General features: G+C 38.9%; 1 protein-coding gene across 29 annotated transcripts in view; it reads right to left on the reverse strand.

Annotated features, from left to right (window-relative positions):
• Positions 1 to 13,663: 13,663 nt before the first annotated feature.
• The window catches only part of MYCBP2 (MYC binding protein 2), a 266,736-nt gene continuing 257,072 nt past the window's right edge, over positions 13,664 to 23,327 (reverse strand). For all 29 annotated transcript variants that reach the window (XM_072760790.1, XM_072760789.1, XM_072760784.1 and 26 more), the window contains 3 exons: positions 20,982 to 21,089; positions 20,102 to 20,267; positions 13,664 to 14,498 (listed from right to left, as the gene is read on the reverse strand). In XM_072760790.1, the coding sequence (XP_072616891.1) occupies positions 14,383 to 14,498; positions 20,102 to 20,267; positions 20,982 to 21,089 (390 nt within the window). In that variant the 3' untranslated portion in view covers positions 13,664 to 14,382. The remainder of the gene's footprint in view (positions 14,499 to 20,101; positions 20,268 to 20,981; positions 21,090 to 23,327) is intronic.

Below are 23,327 nucleotides of genomic sequence, written 5' to 3' on the forward strand. Positions count from 1 at the left end.
CCGCGCTCCGCCCGCATCCGAGGCTCTGGTCCCGCGGCGGCCGCCAACGCGGCTCCACCTTCGCGGCTCCGGCTGCCCCCCGAAGAAGCCTCCTTCCTCAGTCCCGCGCGGGCCGCCGTCCTCCTTCCAGGACCCTTGGCCGCCGCGAGCGGCTCCTTCCCGAGCCGCGGCCGCCGCGGCCCAGACACCGACTCCAAGATGGCGCCCGGCGCTCGCGGCCGCGCGCTTCCCCCGGCGCGCCTCCCTCCGAGGGGGCGGGCGCGTGTCCGCCGGGGGCGCGCGCGGCGGGCGAGGGAGGCGGGAGTGGGCCGCGCCCGCCGGGAGCGCGCACTAGCGGGGCAGCGGGGGCTCGGCCGCCTCCCCGCCCGGTACGCGACGGCTGTGTGCGTAGGGGTTTCGCTGTGAAGACAGCTTTGCTTTTGCAGCTGCCGCCAGCCGCGGGCTCAAGAACTGTGCTGTTGCAACTGAAAAGTTCGGGGAGGTGGAGCAGGAAGGGAGAAGGGAGGGCGTGTCCCCGCAGCCTACGCCGCTCCGCAGCTGACTGGCTGCGGGAAGCCGGACTGAGCTGCTGCGGGCGGAGCCGCCTCCCGCCGCGGGTTCGGGGGGCCGGGCCTGCGCGGCTGAGAACGGGCTCCGCACGGTGACTGCAGCCTCGGAACAGGGGCGCTGCTAGGGCCTGCGGGAGTCAGGGAAGAATGGTGGCCGCGGGGTTACTGATTTTTATATTTAAAATGTTTGTATTTTCCAATTTCTCTCCAGTTTTTGTCATCAGAGTTAGTACTTTTTAAACAGCATCTTTATGGATTATATAGACTCCTGAAATTGACCGGCAGCTTTCTGAAACACAGTAAGAAGGTATAAAGGAGGGAGCCTGGGTGGCTCAGTGGTTGAGCATCTGCCTCGGGCTCAAGGCGTGATCCCGGGGTCCAGGGATCCAGTACCACACCGGGCGCCTGCTTCTCCCTCTGCCTGTGTCTCTGCTTCTCTCTGTGTGTCTCTCATGAGTAAATAAATAAAATCTTAAAAAAAAAAAAGTATAAAGGAGTAGATGGCTATTTAAAAGATAACCTACAGGTAAAGCCTTTTGTCCATTCAGAAGTCTTTGTGTCTAAGTGCCACCCTACGTAGCTTGTTTTAAAAGTTTGGGTTTTTAGATACTGGGTTTTCTTAAAGTTAGAAATGTCCTTGGGTATCAAATCGTAACTTGTATCATCCACCATCCCTCCCACCTCCCTCCAAAATACAAAGAAAGTTATTTTTCACCCAAAGAGGTCTTCTCAATGATCTGACCCATGTATAAGAGCCTGGAAGCAGTGGTGCCCAGAGGATGCTCTACTCTTCTATTGCTCCCCAGAAACCCAGCTAGGAGGGGCCCTTGGGTGGCTCAGTTGGTTGAGGGTCTGCCTCCCTCTCAGGTCATGATCTGGGGTCCTGAGATCAAGTCCCACATGGGGCTCCCTGCTCAGCTGAGAGCCAGCTTCTCCTCCTCCTCTCTTGTGCTCTCTCTCTCTCTTTTGTAAAATAAATAAAATCTGAAAGAGAAAGAAAGAAGAAAGAAAGAAAGAAAGAAAGAAAGAAAGAAAGAAAGAAAGAAAGAAAAGAAAAAAGTAAAAGAGAAATCGAGCTAGGAAGCCATGTGTAAGAGTAAAAGAGAAATCGAGCTAGGAAGCCATGTGTAAAATTACATTAGGATTCAGTGTGGGAAAACAGCAGAATCCTTTGTTGACAGTCTGGCTATCTGATCATCAGGTCAAGCAGAACAAAGTCTCTCCCAACATAATAATGTGGATGTACCTGAACTGCAACATTTTTTTAGGTTACTTAACAACTGAATGATGAAGGACAATAGAAAGTTTAAAACAGGCAATGATAATTATTAGAGAAAGAAAAACATAAGTCAAATCAGGCCCACTTATTTAAAGCTAGGTTAAACATATAAATGATGGGTAAAGCACATTAAACCAAATCAGCAAACCTACCTAGTATGTATTATATCACATTAAAACTCCCACTCTCTAAATATAGTCTCTTTTAAAATCCTCATCACAGTCTGTTCTTCCCCTAAAGAAGACAAGGATCTTGACACATTTTACCTATTGAATATTCCCTCTCCTTCCCTATTATGGTTTTTTAATGACTTTATTTCACCTTTTTGTAACTTGTAGTTTAAAACTTATGAGCCTGTGTCTCTGCCTCTCTCTCTCTTTCTCTCTGCCTCTGTGTGTGTGTCTCATGAATAAACAAAATCTTAAAAAAAAAAAAGAATTGCCCATCCATGTGATAATAAAAAGCAAATCAGCATTTTCAGCATGATTATTGTTTTTATTTTTTATTTTTTTTATTGTTTTTAATAATAAAACACACAGTGTACCCCCTCTACCCAGGACAAGCTATCCCCACCACCACTCCCACCTTGGCACGCCACTAGTTAAGATAGATTAGGTTAGGGTGCCTAGGTGGCTCAAACGTTTAAGCATCTGCCTTCAACTCAGGTCATGATCCCAGGGTATTGGGTTTGGGTCCTGCATTCGGCTCCCTGCTCATCAAGGAGTCTGCTTCTCCCTCTCCCTCTGCCCCTCCCACCTGCTTGTGTGTGTGTGCGCGCTCTCTCTCTTTCTCTCATCCTCTCAAATAAATAAAATCTTTTTTTTTTTAAAGATAGATTAGGTTATGTTGAGTAGTTCCTAAAACACCATTATAATTATTCCTTTCACAGTTGTTAGGAATAATGCTCCAGTATTCAATATTTTATATAATGTTCCTCAATTGGGGTTTGTCACTTATTTTTGTGATTAGACTGAAGGTATGATTGTTTGAGAGAAAGATCACAGATGTATAAAGTACCATTCTCATCACATCATATCAAGGTTACCTGTTGTCAAAAGAATTTAATCCCTCTTGATGTTGACATTAATCAGGGTGAGGTTAAGTTGCTCCACTACAAAATTACTTTTTTTCTCCTCTATTTCCATACTGTACTGTTTGGAAGGAAATCACTAAGCACAGATCATACTAAAGGGTTGGGGAATTATCATCCATCTCTGTCAGGGAGAGGAATGTCTGCATAAATTATTGGGAGTTATTCTGCATGAGAGGATTGCCTCCCTATCTCTTAATTTTCATATCTTTATTGCTCTGTACTGAAATATTTGTAATTTCCTCAGACATGTCTTCTGAGTCACTTTTTTTCTTCAGAGCTGTATAGTTTCTCTTAAGCTAATTGCATGCTATATTTTTTATTTCTAAAAGTTATACTTAAAAAAATAAAAATAAAAAAAATAAAAGTTACACTTGGTTCTTTTCATATCTGCTTGATCTTTCTTGATGTTCTTTTATTTTTAATTATTCCTTTTTTTCTTTAATCATTTTAATCACATGAAGTAATTGGGGATCTAATCTTGATTTAGTAAATATTTGTTCATGGTGGGCTGTTATTTTGTGATTTTGAATTGTGAGTTTATCTTCTGTGAAGCTCTAGGTATAGGAATCCTGTACAACCTGGTTGAGGGTGTGTCACACTAGAGAGGTTTTTCTGGTGTTTGCTTCTGCTAAGTGCTGCATTGTATTAGTCTGGAACAACTTTTTATAATAATTTCTTGACTCCTGGGTTCTTGGGTCAAGACAGTATAAATTCAGACACCAACCTGTGTGGGGGCAGGCCCATGGTTATGAATTCTTAGAAAGACTTTTTTCCCCCTAACCTAGAGCTCAAGCTAAAATAGGTTAGTTGATCATCTTCCTGTGGCCTACCTAGGCCAGCTATCCCTTTTGAGAAGGAAGATCTTCAAAATTTCCGTCTTATGCAGGGATCTGGGTTACGACTTCTCTTGCAAACTTCTCTCCCATCCCCACATAAGCCACTGTCTCTTCAGATAGTTTTTCTCATCAATCCCTCCATTTTGGTCTTAGGGGACTGCATGCTCACTCCTCTCAATTCATTTTCTGTGTCTCTTAACTGCCCTTTCATATTTTTCTCTTACTGTTTCTATTTGCTACATTACCTATTATCTTCTAACTCAATGATTTTCTCTTTGCCTCTAATCTAGAGTTTATACCAATTATAAACTGAAATTGAAAATCCCATTCACTAAATTTATCATTTGTTTTTCAGATTCATCTAATTTTAAAATAATTATTCCTTGGGGGTGCCTGGGTCACTTAATCAGTTAAGCGTCTGATTCTTGATTTTGGCTCAGGTCATAATCTCAGGTTCCTGACACTGAGCCTTGCATCAGGCTTTATGCTGGGTGTGAAGTCTGCTTAAGATTCTCTCTCTCTCTCTCTCTCTCTCTCTCTCTCTCTCTCAGGCAGGCCGGGTTGCTCAGCGGTTTAGCACCACCTTCAGCCCAGGGTGTGATCCTGGAGACCCGGGATGGAGTCCCATGATGTCGGGCTCCCTGCATGGAGCCTGCTTCTCTCTCTGCCTGTGTCTCTGCCTCCTTCTCTCTGCCTCTCTCTCTCTCTTTTTCTCTCTCGAATAAATAAAATTTAATAAAAAGATTCTCTCTCTCTCTCTCTCTCTTCTCCCTCTGCCCCTCCCACTTCACCTCCCTTTCTAAAATAAATAAATCAGTTAATAATAATTGTTCCTTATTGGGGCACCTGGGTGGCTCAGCTAGTTGGGCATCTGCCTTCAGCTTAGGTCATGATCCTAGAATCAAGCCCTGCATGGGACTCTCTGCTCAGCAGGGAGTCTGCTTCTCCCTCTCCCCACTTGGGCTTTCTCTCTCTCTCAAATAAATAAATCAATTTTAAAAAATTGTTCCTTATGATTTTCACAAACATATATATGATTAATATATAATAACTATGGGAAGTGTGTATAGAATTGAAAATAAACGAATGACTAGAAAGCTGCAGTAATAATTCTAATAGCTAATGAAATAAGAGTTCAAATGATATAAGGGGAAAATGCATTCATAAAATTAATAGTACTAATAAAAGCAATAGAGCAAGTGATGTCATCATCATGAACATATGTACACCTCACAATGTGCAAACTGCATAAAGGAACAACTGACAGGACTGCAGTAAGGATATTAATTAACAACTGTAGTTGAAGATTTTAACATTGAAATTGATGCATCAAGCAGACAAAATATAAGCAGAATCACTATAGATCTGAACAACAAAAATAGTAACTTTAAGCTCTTGGATATATGGAATTTTATACTACAAAAAGTTATTGTAGAGAAACAAAACATCTAGGAAACAGACCATCTATTAAGCCACCAAAGAGAGTAAAACCCAAAGATTCAATATCATACAATGTTTGTTAGCCACAATGTAATGAAGTTAGAAATGAATTATGAAAGAGCTAAAAATACCATTTGTTTAAACACGAAATAAAATAATAACGTGAGTTAGAAAGTAAATCATAACAGGTTAAGAAATGCTTTTCTTGCATGATAATTAAAATACCACATATATTAGTATTCAATTATATATATCAGTAGAAAAACATCTATACCAACACTTAGAGTGAAATTCATAGTTCTAAATATAGTTACCCAGAAACAAGTACAAATAACAAAAGCAAAGTATTTAAATCAATAAGTCAGAAAAATAACAAAATATCCAGAAAAAATATATAATGGTAGTTAACAAGGTGGAACCACATATTCCCCCCTTTCCCACAGGCAAATGCTGCTCCTCACATTAGATATGAGATCCAATTGCCTTGCCCTTGAACCTGGGCTTGCCTTGGCGATTTGCTTCAGAAGTGATGTTTACAACTTCAGAGGCTAGGTCATAAGAAGCCTTACAGCTTTCATTTGGATCACTTGGAACTCTTACCCTTTGGGTAGTATGTCTGAAGGATCAATCACCATATTATGAAAAGACAAAGCCTCATGGAGCAATGCTCTGAATCCATGGGATCTTGAGAGGTAATAATATACTGTTTCATTTGTTTGCTTTAAAGATTTTATTTATTTATTCATGAGAGACACAGAGAGAGAGGCAGAGACATAGGCAGAGGGAGAAGCAGGCTCCCTGTGGAGAACCTGATGTGAGACTCTATCCTAGGACCCCAGGATCATGACAGGAGCCAAAAGCAGACGCTCAACCACTGAACCACCCAAGTGCCCCTAATATACTGTTTTAATCCATTAAGTATTGAGTGGTTTTACATACCGTAGTAGACAATTGGAAGAGATTTAATAATAAAGACAAGGGCAGGAATCAATAAAATAGGAAAAATAGAGAAGATTATAAAAACAGAAGCTGGTTCAAATAACAGTGAATAAGGTAGATACAACTCTGGTCAGATTGATTAAGGAAAAAAAAGTTGTAAATTAACAAAACAGAATTTTTGAAAAGGGAAACAAACACAGCCACAGCAGATTTAAAATTATAAAAGTATGATATAATTATTGACTAATAAAATCGAAAGTCTAATAAATTCCTAGAAAAAATATAAAATGGCAAAGTTGGCAAGAAGAAGTAGAGAATTTGAATAAATCAGTAGGCTTTGTAATAATTACCATCAAAGCCCTCTCCTTCCAAGTAACGCTAGGCCCAAACAGAATTATATGTGATCCCTTTCCAAGAAAGAGTTAACCCTTTCTGATGCAAGTTATTGGAGACAAAGATGAAGAGGAAAGGCTGCCTAGGTCATTTCATGAAGCTGAGTATAATCACAATTCCCAAACCAAATATGGAAAAGAAAACTATAGTCCCACTTGCCTTATGAAAATACATGCAGAGATTCTAAAAGAAATGTTAGTTAATCAAATTCAACAATGTACTATGAAAACCAAAAAATAAATAACAATTTAAAAATTAAACAAATAAAACAAAAAATAAACAAAAGTGGCAATAACACTCACTCCAGAGGCCCTTTGTCCTCTTTCCTTTTCCACAGCATGTATCACCAGCTAGCATATTATATATTGTATGTCTATTGTTTAATGTCTGCCTTTTTTTTTAATGTCTGCCTTTCTGACTAAAATATAAGCACTAGGAAAATGTGAATCTTAGTCTGTTTTGTTCACAGATCCTAGGCTCCTATAACAGATCCTGGCTGAGTAAATATTTCTTTGAAGAATGAAAGAACAGGATAGGACAGGGCTTATGTTTATATTACACGGTGCGGTGCCTGGACTTGAGCCATATTGTGACTAAAATAATCTATCCTGGGGAATAGATGGGTAGTTAGATCCTTGCAGAGGTGGGGAGAATCTTAAGAGATGAGTAGGATTGTGATGAGAGGACAGTGAGTTTGCTCATGGGCCAGAGGACCCAAATTATACAAAGAACTCTATGCTTTTATGACTCATCAATTTCACAAGTCCCACAAGGAGTGGAAAAGCTTTTCACAGAAAACAGGAAATCTGTTAACAGGAGAAACTGTAGTGTAGCTACTGTGGTCCTCCTCCTCCTTCTTCTCCATCTCCTCTTTCTCTTCTTCCTCTTCCTTCTCCTTCTCCTCTTCCTCCTCCTCCTCTTCTTCTTTCTCCTTTCTTCCTTCTCCTTCTTTTCCTCTCCTTTTTCTCCTCCACGGTTTACAAGAAGGTTGATGGTTGCAAAGAAGGAAAAGAACAATGTCTCTGTCCTTCTATAGCTGTCTAAAGGGATAACATCTACCAGTGATATTAGAAAACACTTGTATAACTGTGTATGAATAAGTTCCTAATAATAATATTAACACTGTATACAAAGGTACTGAGGGCATGAGAGAGAATAGGAATAGACAGAGTGAGCTTTTCATTGATCAAGGTCAGTTTTGAATAAAATCTTAAAGAAAGTAATGGAGTTTGAGAGAAAAGAGGCAAGCAATCTATCCAAATGGCAAGAAAAGAACAATGCCAGGCATTAGTAAGATCACAGAATTATATTTAGAGAATCATCATGTTCAACTCCCATCCAGCGCTGAAGTCTGTTAGGGCATCTGTAGTGGACACCTATTCAACTGTCTATGTAGCATCTCTTTTGGGGGAAAGCCCTTCCCCTCTACTTGTTTTTAGTAGTAGCTTCCTGCAGCTCATGGACCTGGCCCCTACCCATCCAGTCTGAGACATTCTCTCCCTAAGGAATTTTGAATTAATTCTGAAGGAAAGAAAGTAGTCGCTTCCTTGAGTGCTTGAATTTGTAACATATAGACCCAAGAGTAGTAGGTGGTCATTTTCTGCTACATGGTCTGGAAAGCAATAAAAGGTGTTCTGAAGTGAGAAGGAAGAAAAAAATAGATGCAGAGAGGATCTAGATAGACACAGCCAGAGCCCCCAGCCCTGGTTCTACTCTGTTCCCAAAGCCTAGAGGTATTCCAGAGATTGCATTTGCTGTATTTGTGTTTTGTTTGCTAAAGTTATTTTCAATTTGTTTTATTTGCTTGTAACCAAAACTCCTTACCACTGCAAACTTGACCTGGAAGGGCTCCTCCTTGGGTCTCAAATGATGTTTCCTTTTAACTGAAAGGTGATGGTGGGATTTGGTCTCACTGTGTCCTATGTCCGGGGAGTGGGAGTGAGACATGGCCTCCTCTCCACAGCTGCCATGAACCAAGAGTGATTATGGCTATTATAAAGGGATGGGGGAGGCTGGGGATACGGTTAGCTTGGATGGAGTCCCAGGAAAATGAGTGGGCATGATGACTGCCTCTTTTTCCTGCCATACAAGTTGACAAAGAAAAAAGATGCATGCAGTTCTTCCGTGAGGGGCAAGTACGTCTCTAAAGATCCTGGTTCTGCCTTTATTGGATATGCAAGTTTGGACAAAGTACTTAAATTTTTTGTGCTTCAGTGTCTTCATCTGTAGAGTGGGAATGATAATATTAATGTATATAAAGCATAGAGGTCAGTTACAGGCATACAGTAAATGGTCAGGAAATGTTACCCACATCTCTATTACTATTACTGGTTCTAGGTGAGGACATTCACTCTTCCATGGTGTCTTGCTTCAGCAACACCACTCCTCTGGGTTATTCTGGTGTATACCTCCATCTCTGCCAGATTAGCCTAATTAAACCATTTCATTTTCCCCTATTTTAACCTTATCTAGGGTGAGAATGTAAGCTTCTCAAAGGAAAAAAGTAATAAGAACCTTGTCTTTCAAGCTACGTTCTGTCTCATTTCCTGCATTATCTTCCTAAATCATGTCTTTGTGCAAAAAAATCCAAAGATAGGTGACAAAATCCAAATTGTTGAGAATGAGATTCTAGGCCAGTACTGTTTATTAGAAATATATACAAAATCCAAAGATAGGTGACAAAATCCAAACTGTTAAGAACAAGATTCTAGGTCAGTGGTGCTTATTAGAAATACATAAAAGTCACATATGTAATTTAAAATTTTCTAGAAGCTACATTAAAAAAAAAAAACTTAAAGGCAGGCTCACGTGGGTGGTTCAGTCAGTTGAGCATCTGACTCTTTTTTTTTTTTTTTTTAAAGAAGGAAGTTTTATTTTTTTTAAATTTTATTTATGATAGTCACAGAGAGAGAGAGAGAGAGAGAGAGAGAGAGAGAGAGAGAGAGAGAGGCAGAGACACAGGCAGAGGGAGAAGCAGGCTCCATGCACCGGGAGCCCGATGTGGGATTCGATTCCAGGTCTCCAGGATCGCACCCTGGGCCAAAGGCAGGCGCTAAACCGCTGTGCCACCCAGGGATCCCTGAGTATCTGACTCTTGATTTCAGTGCAGGTCATGATCTCAGGGTTGTGAGATTGAGCCCCCTTCATTCAGGCGTGGCGCCTGCTTAAGATTCTCTCTCTCCTTCTACCTCTGCCTTCCCCACCCCTTCGCCTCGCAGTCTTTCTTAAAAAAAAAATAAAAAGAAGGGATCCCTGGGTGGTGCAGTGGTTTAGCGCCTGCCTTTGGCTCAGGGCGTGATCCTGGAGACCCGGGATTGAATCCCATGTCTGGCTCCCGGTGCATGGAGCCTGCTTCTCCCTCTGCCTATGTCTCTGCCTCTCTCTCTCTCTGTGTGACTATCATAAATAAATAAAAATTAAAAAAAAAAACAAGTAAAATTGATTTTAATAATATATTTTATTTAACCCAGTATATCCCAACTATTATATTTCAATACATAAGCAATTCAAAAAATAATTTAGATATGTTCAGTTGTCTTTTAGTACTATCGATGCAAAATGCTGGGCTACTTAACTCCTGTGAGACTCAGTTGACTCAACTGCAAAAGGAAAACAGTTATGCCTAGGTTTATGGGAGATGAAAGTGTGATAATGCACATGAAGCCCATTACTTTTGTTTCCTACTGCTGCTGTAACGCATTACTACAGACTGGGCAGCCTGGGTGGCTCAGGGGTTTAGCACCGCCTTCAGCCCAGGCCCTGGTCCTGGAGACCAGGATCGAGTCCCATATCAGGCTCCCTGAATGAAGCATGGAGCCTGCTTCTCCCTCTGCCTGTGTCTCTGCACCTCCCTCTCTCTGTGTCTCTCATGAATAAATAAAATCTAAAAAAAAAAGAAAGAAAGAAAGAAAGAAAAAGAAAGAAAGAAAGAAAGAAAGAAAGAAAGAAAGAAAGAAAGAAAGAAAGAAAGAAATTACCACAGACTTAGTGGTTTAAAACAATATAGTTTATTCATGTACATAGTTCTGGAGGTCAGAAGTCCAGATGGGCTAAAATCAAAGTGTTGGTAGAGCTGCATTCCTTCTAGAGGCTCTAGCAGAGAATATGTTTCCTTACCTGTTCAGCTTCTATTGACTGCTTTCTGGACCCTTCCTCCATCTTCAAAGCCAAACACTGTAGAGTCTTCCAGTGTCTATCTCTGAGCTCTGTTGCTGTTACCTCCTCTCCTTCTCTGGCTCTGATCTTCTTGCCTCTTTTTTCCCATATTAGGAATCTTGTGATTACATTAAGTCTGCTGGATTAATCCAGGAAAATCTCCCCATCTTGAGGTCTGTACCCCTAATCTCTTCTGCAAACTCTCTTTTGCCACATAAGGCAACATATTCACATCTCCTGGGGATTAGGATGTGGGCATTTTTTTGAGGGCTGGTGTTCTCTTACCATACCCTCTGCTGTGCATTATTGGCTACTGTAAGCTCTCAACAAATATTTAGAAAATCTTGTTTTAAAGATTTTTATTTATTTACTTGAGAGAGAGAGAGAGAGGGTGAGCAAGAGCTGGGGGAGGGACGGAGAGGGAGAAGCAGATTCCCTTCTGAGCATGGAGCCTGACTTGGGGCTCCTCTGGGGCTCCATGCAAGGTCCTCCCTAGGACCTTGAGATCATAACCTGAGCTGAAGCCAGAGGCTTAACTGACTGAGCCACCCAGGTGCCCCAACAAATGTTATTAGAAAACCTTGATTATAGTTCTTAACATTATTCACACATTTTTGTATGTGTCTGTGATTGTCTTATTCTTAGCACTTGGCACAGCCCATTGCACGTATTTACTCACCAAGCCATGTTCATCAGGTACCTTGTGTGTGTAAATCATGGTTATTAAGCAGTTGGGATCACAGTTCCCACCCTCATGAGCAAGTGCTGTCAACTGTAGATATAGAATGGCACTCAAATATTTATTAATAAAGCAAAGAGCTTTCTTCCACTTCAGAGGAACACATTATTGCTTCAGTTTTTATCATACTTTCTCCCTGGGATGCTCTTTCCTACTTTTGCTTAGCAAAATTTATCCATTCTTCAAGATGAGGCTCAGTACCTGCACTTTACTTTTTTGAGGAAATGGACACTTTAAGTTGTAACTGAACATGTTTCCTGCCTTGCATTTTGTTAGCTACGAAATTTATCTCAAAGGTGATGGCCTGTTTTTTAGTAACTATGTAAGACTGTATGGTTACTTACTGGACCCTCATCTCTAACCTTGGATTTCTTTTTGTAATTTTTCTTCACTGTAACTCCCTTCAGTATTTATCTTTTATAGTCTCTGAATTTCTTCTAAGCTACCTTACATCATTTGTGAAATGAAGACATCATTTAAGACAGTCATTTAAAATGTATTGTTCTCCTGTGTGTCGGTCGTCAGGTCCTCTTGGAAGCAGACGCCAAGATAAAGTTAGAGTGCAGGAAGTCTGTCTGGGGTAATGCCTATAAGAGATGAAGGGGTGATGGGGCAGTAGGCAGGGAGGGCCATCAGACTGCGGTGCGGGTTTGGCATCTATGAAAGGGTAGGAAGAAGGAAGGTCGAGAAGGAAAAGCCTCTGACTGTGGCACTGCTCTAAGCCTCGGCTGGCCCCAGAGTCCTGGTGCAGATTGCCCAGAAAGGAGTGTTTCTTTGGGCAGAAATGGCCGGGTCCTAGCACCCTACACCCCTGCATTGGCTGGGAGAGTGCAGCTTTGGACCACATGCAGTAGCAGATCTCACAGGTCTGCAGTCGGACGCTGCCATCTAACTGCCTGCCTCCTTGCCGTGGGGGCTCCGTGCCAGGAGATCAAAGCTGCGCACCTCCGGATCTAGCCTGAACGCTTCTTGAGGCAAATAGTATTATGTTCCCTTTGTAACCTTGCCCATACTGCAAGTGTCCAGTTACTTCTTTTCATTGAAACTGTTGGTGAAGTAATAGCAAAGCATGATGTGGTAGAAAGAGCTTGGGTTTTAGAGACAAAAAGAACTGGATTTACATCTCAGGTTTCTTTTTTAAAGATTTTTTAAAATTATTTTTTTATTTTAGAGAAAGAGAGAGCAAGCAGGAGGAGCAGAGGGAGAAAGAATCTCAAGCCGACTCCACGAGCTGAGCAAGGAAACTGACATGGGGCTTGATCTCACGACCCTGAGATCACGACCTAAGCCGAAACCGAGAGTCAGAAGCTTAACTGACTGAGCTTCTCAAGCGCCCTATATCTCAGGGTTTTTTTTTTTTTTTTTTCAACCAAATCTGGATTAGATTAGCTGGAATCCAGTGGGAGTCATTTAACTTCTCTAAGCCTTTGAAGTCATGAGATTAATAATGTTATATCCTTCAGAATTTCTGGATTAAATGAAAGGCCTATAATTTGGTGTCTGCCATTTAGAAGGTGTTGAATAGATGTTCTTTTCTCCTTTACTGTTTTAAATACCACTTTATTGTGGGATGAAGTGTTTGTGTAAATACTTTCTAATTGACTTAGATTAAGTATTATTGTTTCTAAGACATTGCGCCTGAAGATGGGTAAGTGGCTTACTCAGGTCCACATAGCCAAAACAGAGGCAGAGGCAGAGGCAGAGGCAGGACTCAAACCCAAGCCTGCCGGTTTCAATTTCAGCACTCTTCAGGTACTGCTGGCAGTTCTCAGGAAAATGAGCTGTCATGTCCCATTAGACAACCACCATCAGAAACATGTGTGACTACATTCAGGTGGAATTCTTTGACAAGAGGGGAGAGACGTCAGGGCTGAAAAACTGAAAAAGAAGGAAACACACTGCAGTCTGAAAAACAAAGAAAAAAAAAAGCCCAGCAATTTTGTTGATTACTTTATACAAGTACAAAAAGGTGCTGGTTAGTAAGATGGGAGTTTGTTCAGTTTCCTAAATGTTTTTTTGTTTGTCTTTGGCGTATATCTGTTTATTTACACACATATTTATATGTTCTTTCCATTGTTTAACTAAGATTCCAAAATGTACTTCATCACTACTCTTCTTTTCCCTAAGAGTTAGGAAAGTTATTATTGTGCTGTATTAGTGAATTTCTTTATGGAAAATTGGATGGATTTTTAGATCTTAAAGGTATTTAAATTGTTTCTGAAGCAATACCTCACACAGTTGTTAGACTTTATCACTGTATAAAAATGTACAGTGGTTTATTGACATGTACATTCCAATATTGTTTACAGCTGCAAGATAATGAGGCACACTCAGTATTGCACTTCATTAAAATTTCAGGCTCAACTTAACCTAGAAGTTTAAATGAAACTGCATTTGTAATTTAGTAATTCTTATACAGGACAAACATTGATATCTTTATATACAGTGTGATACTTATTACATTTATATGCCAGTCCTAACACAATTTTTTTTTTTAAATAACAGTCTAGGAAATAAACCAGAATATTCCTCTTTTCCTCCTCACCCGTGATGCAATTATACAGGATTACAAAAAGGCAGTATACAATAAACAATGATTATTTTTTTTCTTTTTTGCTTGAAAGCCAGCATCATTCTTAGTCCATGGGCATGGCAATTCTTTTATATCAATTATCTATAAATGTTCAATGTTTCACAGGCCAATGACGGTAATGGCCACATGCAAACACCTCACAAATTTGATGTCTTGGTTCAAAAGAAGATAAACCAAAATAATGGGGAAACTTTCCATAGCAAGAATTATGTACATGGTATTTGGCATCCTTCTTGCACTGTGAATGGTTCATTTTCATGGGATGTAAAAATGGTCCCGTCCTTATCCTGAGCAGAGTTTAACTTTACCACATCCACTTGGGGGATGAAGGCAATTTTTTCTCTGTAGACAAAGGAATCTGAATGTTCTAAAAAGTGTGAGCATTTCTGCACACTCCACAACCCAGAGCAAATTCTTCCCCAGTGGGTGGATGAACAACATGGAGGGGACATTCAGTTCCTTCTAATTGTTTTCCTTTGGGACCTGTATAATTTTGAAAGATGCAAAAGAATATAATTAAAAGAAATACATACATACACACAAACCTAATGTAAATATAAATCACCAATACGTTATTCAAAGAAAGATGACACAAATATAAAATTTAAGTTATTTTTTCTAATTATAAAAGTAAAAATGTTCACCATAAAAAATTCAACATACCAGGTATATATAACCAGATATATATAAGGGACAGAATCCCTTACCTACCACATTCTGTCCTATGACCAACAGATCTTATTCTATTAATGAATGAGATACATCATCCTGAAAGTTTAATTTTTTTTTAACTGAAGTACAGCTGACACACAATGCTGCATCAGTTTCAGATTCCACAAAATCTACACATTATGCTATGCTCGCCAGAAGTGTGGCTACCATCTGTCACCACACAAAGCTATTCCAATAACTCTATTCTCTATGCTGTACATTTCACTGTGGTGACTTATTCCTTCCAGAACTAGAAGCTTGAACCTCCCACTCCCCCTTCATCCATTTTGTGCCCCCTATCCTGAACTATCAGTTTGTTCTCAGTATTTACGTGTCTGTTTTTGCTTTTTGTTTTGTTTTTAGATTCTACATATAAGTGTTTTAGATTCTACATATAAGTTTTAGATTCTACATATGTATAAACAATCATACAGAATTCTTTTTTTCTCGGACTTCACTTAGCATAATACCCTCTAGGTCCATCCATGTTATCATAAATGGCAAGATCTCACTTTTTGTGGTTGCATAATATTCCATTGTGTGCGTGTATTGACCATATCTTCCTTATTCATTCATTTACTGATGGGACACTTGGGTTGCTTCCATACCTTGGCTATTGTAAATAATGCTACAATAAACACAGGGGTGCATATATCTTTTTGAATTAATGTTTTCATTTCCTTTGGGTAAATACCCATTAGTGGTATTACTGGATAATACAGTATTTCTATTTTTATTATTTTTTTAGTAAGCTCTACACCCAGCATGGAGTCTAACATGCGACTTGAACCTTGAGATCAAGACCTGAGCTGAGATCAGGAGTCAGAGACTTAACTGACTGAGCCACCCAGACGCCCCTGGTATTTCTATTCTTAATTTTTTGAGAACCTTCTATATTGTTTTCCACAGTGGCTACACCAGTCTGCATTCCCACCAATACTGTACGAGTGTTCCTTTTAGTCTACATCCTTGCCAACCTTTATTATTTCTTGTTTTTTTGATTCTAGCCATCCTGACTGGTGAGAGGTGATACCTCATTGTGGTTTTGATTTGCATTTCCCTGATGATGAGTGATGTTGAGCATTAGATACATCATTTTAAGGTAAAGAGCAATGAATGAAAATGGTCAGGAAAATCTGTCAGTTCAGTTGAACAGAAAATTATTCTGGATGAGAGAATATGGAGACTTATGTATAGAATGTTTTTCTCCAAGTAAAAACAAATTAAAGTGTAAATAAGCCATGTTACCCTTCTATCTTCTATGAAGAAACAGCATACACTGATGAATGGGAAGACTGATTTATTAGAGACTTATTTTTAAAAGTATCTGAAGGGAGATTAATAGAAAAATGAAAATCAGCTTAAATATATGAATGGTAAAATAGTATAAAATTTAACAATCTGAAAGAAGAACTCCGGCGAAGATATAAACTTAATAATCAAATAGATGAGGCTCAACAATGGACATTAAGGAGGGCATGTGATGTAATGAACACTGGGTATTATATAAGAATGATGAATCACTGAACTTTACCTCTGTAACTAATAATGTGGTATATGTTAATTAATTGAATTTAAATAAAAAAATAGACAAAATAAGAATTAAAAAATGTATTAAAAACTGTACTTTTTCTCTTTTAAAAAAGACCTGTTACATTAATATGCTTCATGTCATGTGTTTCTTATCATTTAACGAGGATTTTTAGCTCCTTTATAAAGGAAGAGCTTTATTGTGTAGGGAATACTGGCTGGGCTTATACTTGAATGCAGAGTTCCTAACAGCAGAGGAAGGAATAAAGTATGCATTAGTTTCCTGCAGCTAGCAACCAAAACAATAAATGTAAATTTTACTCTGTTTAAGAGAAATGTATGAGATTGAATAGAATGAGCTTATCCAGATCAATGTCGAATGAGATCTTCACTTTTTTAGGATTAAAAACTCTTTAAGATTGTATTTATTTATTCATGAGAGACATAGAGAGAGAGGCAGAGACATCGGCACAGGGAGAAACAGGCTCCCTGTGGAGAGCCTGACATGGGACTTGATCCCGGGATCCCAGGATCATGACCTGAGCCAAAGGTGACACTCAACCACTGAGCCACCCAGGTGACCCTACGTTTAAAAACTTCTGTGATGTAAAAACAGGAAAACAGGAGGGATAAAAGGCTAGTGTTTATGAAGCTCTTAGCATGGCACAGTACATATACTTAGTAAAAGTTGTTTTACTACTACTGAACAACAACAAACAGTAGCCTCATATAGAGGAATAAAAATTAAGCTCCACAGAAGCATAAGACCAAGGCATGAGGGCAAGCATCAGAGAACAGATCATCTCAGGAGAAGTCAACTGCTTGTTTCAGCTAGCAGACACAACGGCAGCAGTTAAAACTCAGAGAGGTAATTATTCCAGTTATAAATTATAAAGTATATTAGTATATTAACACTTCCCACTCCATATCACACTGTACACTGATCTTCTGTCTGCCTCCTGGTGGGTGGGGGAGAGTTGTCAGAAGGAGGGACATTCAATGGCAGATCTAAAACTCTAACTCAAGTGCATGACACCATCGACAATGGCTCCTGCAAATTGCAGTCTTGTTTTTTTCTGGGAGAAAACAAAGGGTCACTTATTCAACAAATATTTGCTTTGTTGGGAGGTAAAAATGAATAGTGCATGGCCCCTAACTTGGAGTTCATAATCTTTTTTTTTTTTGGAGTTCATAATCTAATCATGGTGATGAAAAATAATGATAGTAAAAGTAAAAACGAAACACACCTGCAGACATTTGTATGCTTACTACTGCGGCCACTGTTCTAGTATTTCAACTTAATCTTCTCCCAGTCAGAGGCAGGAACTATTCTCCCCACTTTGCAGATAAGAAAACTGAGACAAAGTTGACAATCTTTGATTCCCTCATCTTTAAAATAGGCACAGCAATATTTAACTCACAGGGAGCTGTGAAGGTTAAATATCCTGGCAGGACAGAAGGCAGTCAGCAAATATTTTAGAAAGTAATAGAGGAATTATCTACTTTAATTTCTTAATTTGGACTCTTGTCCTCATCTATATATTAATAATTGGAATTAATGAGTTGACAATGGTTAGAGAATCACTCCTTCTGTCCTTCTAAGTAAAATGCATGGCTGTCTGCCCTGCTGATTTCACTGTGGGGTCTGTTTTAATTCTATTCCAGTTCTCTAAAGGAATGGATGAATTAGAGGAAAGTGAGAGGCTGGGAGGGCACGACTTGGTCTGAGTGTTATGATCTTAGAACAGATACTGAACCTCTTGAGGCCTTAACTTCCTATCTGTGAAGGTGGAGTAACACCATCTACCTTGTAGTTGTAAAAACTTAGATAAGAAAATACATGTGAAAATGCCCGGGATCAATTTCAGTTCCTTCCTTCTGCTGTCGAAATCCTTTCCTGCCTCATTCCTCTGGTTGACTGTTTCCAGGGTGAGGTCCCTCTGTTGGGCTGACCTGGGTGATCATGTAAATAAGCGAAGGGAGGCCTTGCCTTTGCAGGAGCCTCTCAGCAATGACTCCACCGCTGTGTTCTCCACAATACTTGTTTTATTACTAGCTAACCTCCTGATTACTTTTAGTGTTGGGTTGTTGTCTTTGTTTCTGCACACAGAAGAAACTTTCTTTTATTAAGTAAAATATGGATTTTCCCTGACGACACAGCTTGCCTCATTGATGACTTTCTCAACTAGAAGCTGCTTATCTCCTGCACTCCTATGTGTCGTAAGAGGACACAATGTAAATGGGAACCAGGAAGCAAGACTGACTCTCCTGGTTCCCATTTACTTCCAGACCACTGACTTACAGCTTTTATCAGGAAAGTCTGTCTCCCTTGAAGCTACCTGATCCAGATGCTGCCCCCATCTCACTCTCTTCATTTGCTCACCTCCAGCTGACCACCCTCCTCCTGCTATTAGGCTTCACATCTTTATTCTTCTGGCCATTATTCTAAACACCTAGCTGCACATTATTCTGATCTTGCTTCTTTCAAAGCCTACTACATCTACTTAAAAAAAAAAAGTTTTGAGAGGAGGAAGAGTTTAACAATTTCTTTTTGACATGAACGAACAGCAGAAGTATCCATACGAAAAAAAAAATCTACTTATTCTCTTTCTTTCAAAAAAAATCTGTATATAAGTCACCTTTCCCCCATTTCTACCCATCTTTCTGGTTTTCCCAATAGTTAACTAATTTTATTAATTTCTACTGTATTGTTCCAGTGTTTTTTAAATGCACACATAAACAAATGGGAGCATATATTTTCATTTCCCCCTTCCTTACAAGATCGCATACTGTATACCCTGTTCCATAACTTGATTTTTCATGTAATAGTCTCCTCTACATCTTCCCAGATCAGTACACAGAAACTCCATCCTCATCCTCATTTTCTTTTTTTGATGGTGCATAGTACTTAGTGTTTAACCACCCTCCTACTAGATGCTTGTATTGTTTACAAATTTTTATTATTACAAGCAATAGCCTCATATTTTCCTTTTCTATTTAATTCATATATGTAGGTATATATCCCTAGATATGGGATTGTTGAAGGGTAGATATGCTTGAAATTTTGAGAGGCACCATCAAATGGCTTTTTCTATTGGGTTCTGGCATCTGCACTCTGATACAACAGTGGATGAGAATATGTTTCCCAGCTTTTACAAAATTATATATTGTGCTGTAAGTATTCTTCAATGTATTTTCACCAATTTCAGATCTATCTCGTGTAAAATTCTCTTCTATGGTCATGTTTACCTCACCTTCCACCTCCCTCCCTTCCCACCTCAATGGGACCATCAGCCTCCTGATCTCTCCCAATCTTTCAGTTTCTTTTTGGTTTCATATTCTTATTTTTCTCAGCCTGACCTCCATACATAATCATTTCTCCTGTATTCTAGTGGCTCAAATCCTTGACTTTCTGATGCTCACTACACTGCCAGTTTCCAGCCATTCTAGATCAAATCACTTGTCCATTTTATGGTGCTGGTTCCAGGCTTCTCAAAAACAAAACCCCACTAAATCCTTAAAATGGTTCTATTATCAATTTGTAACTTCAAACTTCACATGGCCCTTTAGTGCCAAACAGTGCATCTTTTACTAATCTTTAGCTGACTTCCTTTTCCTTCCCCAGGCAACTGTCTCCACTACAACTCCTAACCCCTCATCACTATGGTGATCTTTACACTTCACTCAGAATGTCAGAAGCTTATAAGAGCCAAGCAATTCCCTCTGATTCTTTAGACTAGTTTGAACCAGATATCTGCTACTTGGAACAGAGAACTCATGTGATCATTAAATTAAACTAGAAAGTATATACATCACAATCATGTTTAAAAATATTAAGAGCATACCTGCAGGACAGTGTGGTAGTTCTTCCTTGGGAATGCTAGTCATTCTTTGAAAATCATCATGACAAGCATTACAAAAATGTGTTGTTCCAAAACAGAAAAAGACGGCCACTGAACAGCAATAGCGACATTTATATTCCAAAAAGTCTGTGCCATGTTTTGGACACATCTATAGCAAAAGAAAATACAAAGACACAAGACTATAGTGAGCCTATTTCAATTACACTTAAGATAGTCATATATATATATATATATCAGTGATTCATATTTTGTGAGTATACACAGCTCTCAAAACTGACTGAAAAAATGACATATATATTAAAAAAATTAACGAATAAATGTGTGGCTTTGCCCAAAAGGTCTAGAGAAAGCCCCAAATTTTCATCTCAGATCCATCAAGAATCAATCTGATTTAATAAGGAAGACACTTGGGGCGCTGTCTTCCCGGGGTGGGGAGGGGGCGGCGGGGGGGAGCAAAAACAAAAAAGAAAAAAAAAAATAAGGAAGACACTTAATTTCCTGGTGAATTGTTCCTGGTCAACCAAATTGATAAGTTAATATTTCATCTATCAATCTCACAGCTGTACTGTGAAGCTTTCACTAAAGTGAGATAAATCTAAAAGTGTGACTGCAGGTTTAAGAAAATAAAATAAGAACATTTATTACTTGTTGACCATTTTATGGAGGACAAAATTATAAAATGCAAATAACATCCAAGAGAATAATATCTATGAATTAATTTGGAAAATTATACATAACATCTGAAAAGCACTGGGCAAAAAACCTTTTATACTATTTCCACGATATTATATTATTATTTTTGAAAAAAATTTGGAGGTTTATCATTTCTAAGCTGTCCTTTTTAATAAAATGTTCTGCCCACCTGAGCCCTGGACACATCAGAACAGGCACCACAAATGAGCTCCCTGGGGTCATAATCATCTCCTTGTCCAGCCTCAGCATCACAGCGAGCTTCGCCACCAAAATATGCCTGTGCAGAGTACACAATTAGATTACGGCAGGAAAAAAGAAGGCCTTGCTATGGGACATACAGTATGAGCATAGTGAAAGTAAGATCCAGAGGTCTTAGAAAATACGATTATATTTAAGACATTCCTTTGCATGCCATGTGGATCAGAGTATGACATAAATCTGCTTCAATTCTGGAATAAACTCATCCTTACAGTAGGAATTTCAAACATTGTATTGTTAAAATAATGAAAGAATGTATAATAAATATTCCAAGTAAATGTCAAGAATAAGACATTAAGTAATGATATGACACTGCTTTTTCAGAGTAAAGTTTGAGTAATTTTTCTCATTTTAAAGTGTTAAATGTTTCCTTCTAACTGCTTTGATAAATATGCTTAAGAAATTTCCAAATTTTAATATTATAGTACAAAAATATGCCTAAAATAAACATTAGTACATAATTAGAATCCTGGGCTAATGGGATAGAAAAAAATCAATTTTGATCATACAAAAATTTTTAAAAAGGAAAGGGAAGGGATGTCTGTCTGGCTTAATCAGTAGAGCATGTAACTCTTAATCTTGAGGTTGTGAGTTCAAGCCCCACGTTGGGCATAAAGATTACTTAAAAAAAAAATAAAAGTAAGGGAAATTTGGCAATTCCACTCAGAAGACTGCTCATACTTATAAGGCTATATTATATGTAGGAACTCAGCAGTATCCAATATACACATTTGAATAGATGAAATTATCTTGGCGACTGGTTTATCTGTATTGCTCTAGGCACAAAATAAATGAAGCCAATTATAATTGGGGCAGTCTGCATGTACAACATGTCCCATAGCCAAAAAGCTATATCCATACTTGAGGATAAACAAGATGAGTCAATATAAATTTACGATCTGTAACAGAAAAACAGGTCAAAAGACAGGTTTCATTGATACAGAGGTTATAATGATTGTCTACCAGCTAAATCTGGCCTCAGAAGTATTTTATTTGTCCTGAGGTCTACTGTTTATTACAGTTGTTTCATTTTCTAAGATTCCCTGCTTGCTTCCTAGACATTGGACTGTCATCCCTGTGGTAACACACTATTCGTTCATGATGTTTTTAGCACATAACACACAGAAATAATATTTTGTTATTTTGTAACAATACAAGTTCCACAAATTGTATTTGGCCCTATTAGTCTTGCCTTGGATGTATGTATACTTAACTGCCTTTCTGGCTATCATCTACCTATTCTGCCTTCCTTTTTTTTTTTATGTCAGATTTTCAGTATTTTATTTCAAAATGACTTTTAAAAATAAAGGTCTTTATCTTATAAACAAACTCAAAGGCCATTAGGATAAAGTTCAGAAGATGACCTACAAGAATGTCAAAGAAATAACTTTCTATTGTTTCAAATACAGAAAAATTTCATACTTGTTTGTAAAGAATTTTTTTTACATTGGATTTTACTATTTTATTTTTATTTTTTTATAATAAATTTATTTTTATTGGTATTCAATTTACCAACATACAGAATAACACCCAGTGCTCATCCCGTCAAGTGCCCCCCTCAGTGCCCGTCACCCATTCACCCCACCCCTTGCCCTCCTCCCCTTCCACCACCACTAGTTCGTTTCCCAGAGTTAGGAGTCTTTATGTTCTGTCTCCCTTTCTAATATTTCCCATACATTTCTTCTCCCTTCCCTTATATTCCCCAAATAAATGAGAACATATAATGTTTGTCCTTCTCTGATTGACTTACTTCACTCAGCCCTATTCTGCCTTCCATTCATCAGCTGTATTTTCTTTTTGTTACACTGGGAGATGATGAACTCTTCATTTACAGATAGATTCCTTTACTCATTTATTCACTCTCTAATTAACTTAGTGTCTAATAAGTGCCAAGTACTGGAGAAAGAGAAATAAAAAAACACTGTTCTCACAGAACTTATCAAGTGGTGCAGAGACAAGTCAATCAGTAATCTAATGCAAAATAAGGAGTGCTACAAAGGAAGGCATGCAATATATCAAAATCATGTGGTAGTGGAGCAGAGGTGTGGGCAAATTACAGAGGAGGTGAAATGGAAGTGTGGTTAGACAGATTTGGCTATGCATACAAGCATGTGAGTCTGAGTGAGTGTCAGTTGAGAGTAAAATGTAGAGGAGGAGTAGGAAAAGCATTCCATGAAGAGGAATGGCCTATGCAATGGCATGCAGGAGTCAGTAGTGAGTGAGTAAACCTGGCTGAGTTTGGGGAATTGTAAACTGT

Source organism: Vulpes vulpes, chromosome 6 (genome assembly GCF_048418805.1).
Source record: "Vulpes vulpes isolate BD-2025 chromosome 6, VulVul3, whole genome shotgun sequence".
Lineage (NCBI taxonomy): Eukaryota > Metazoa > Chordata > Mammalia > Carnivora > Canidae > Vulpes > Vulpes vulpes.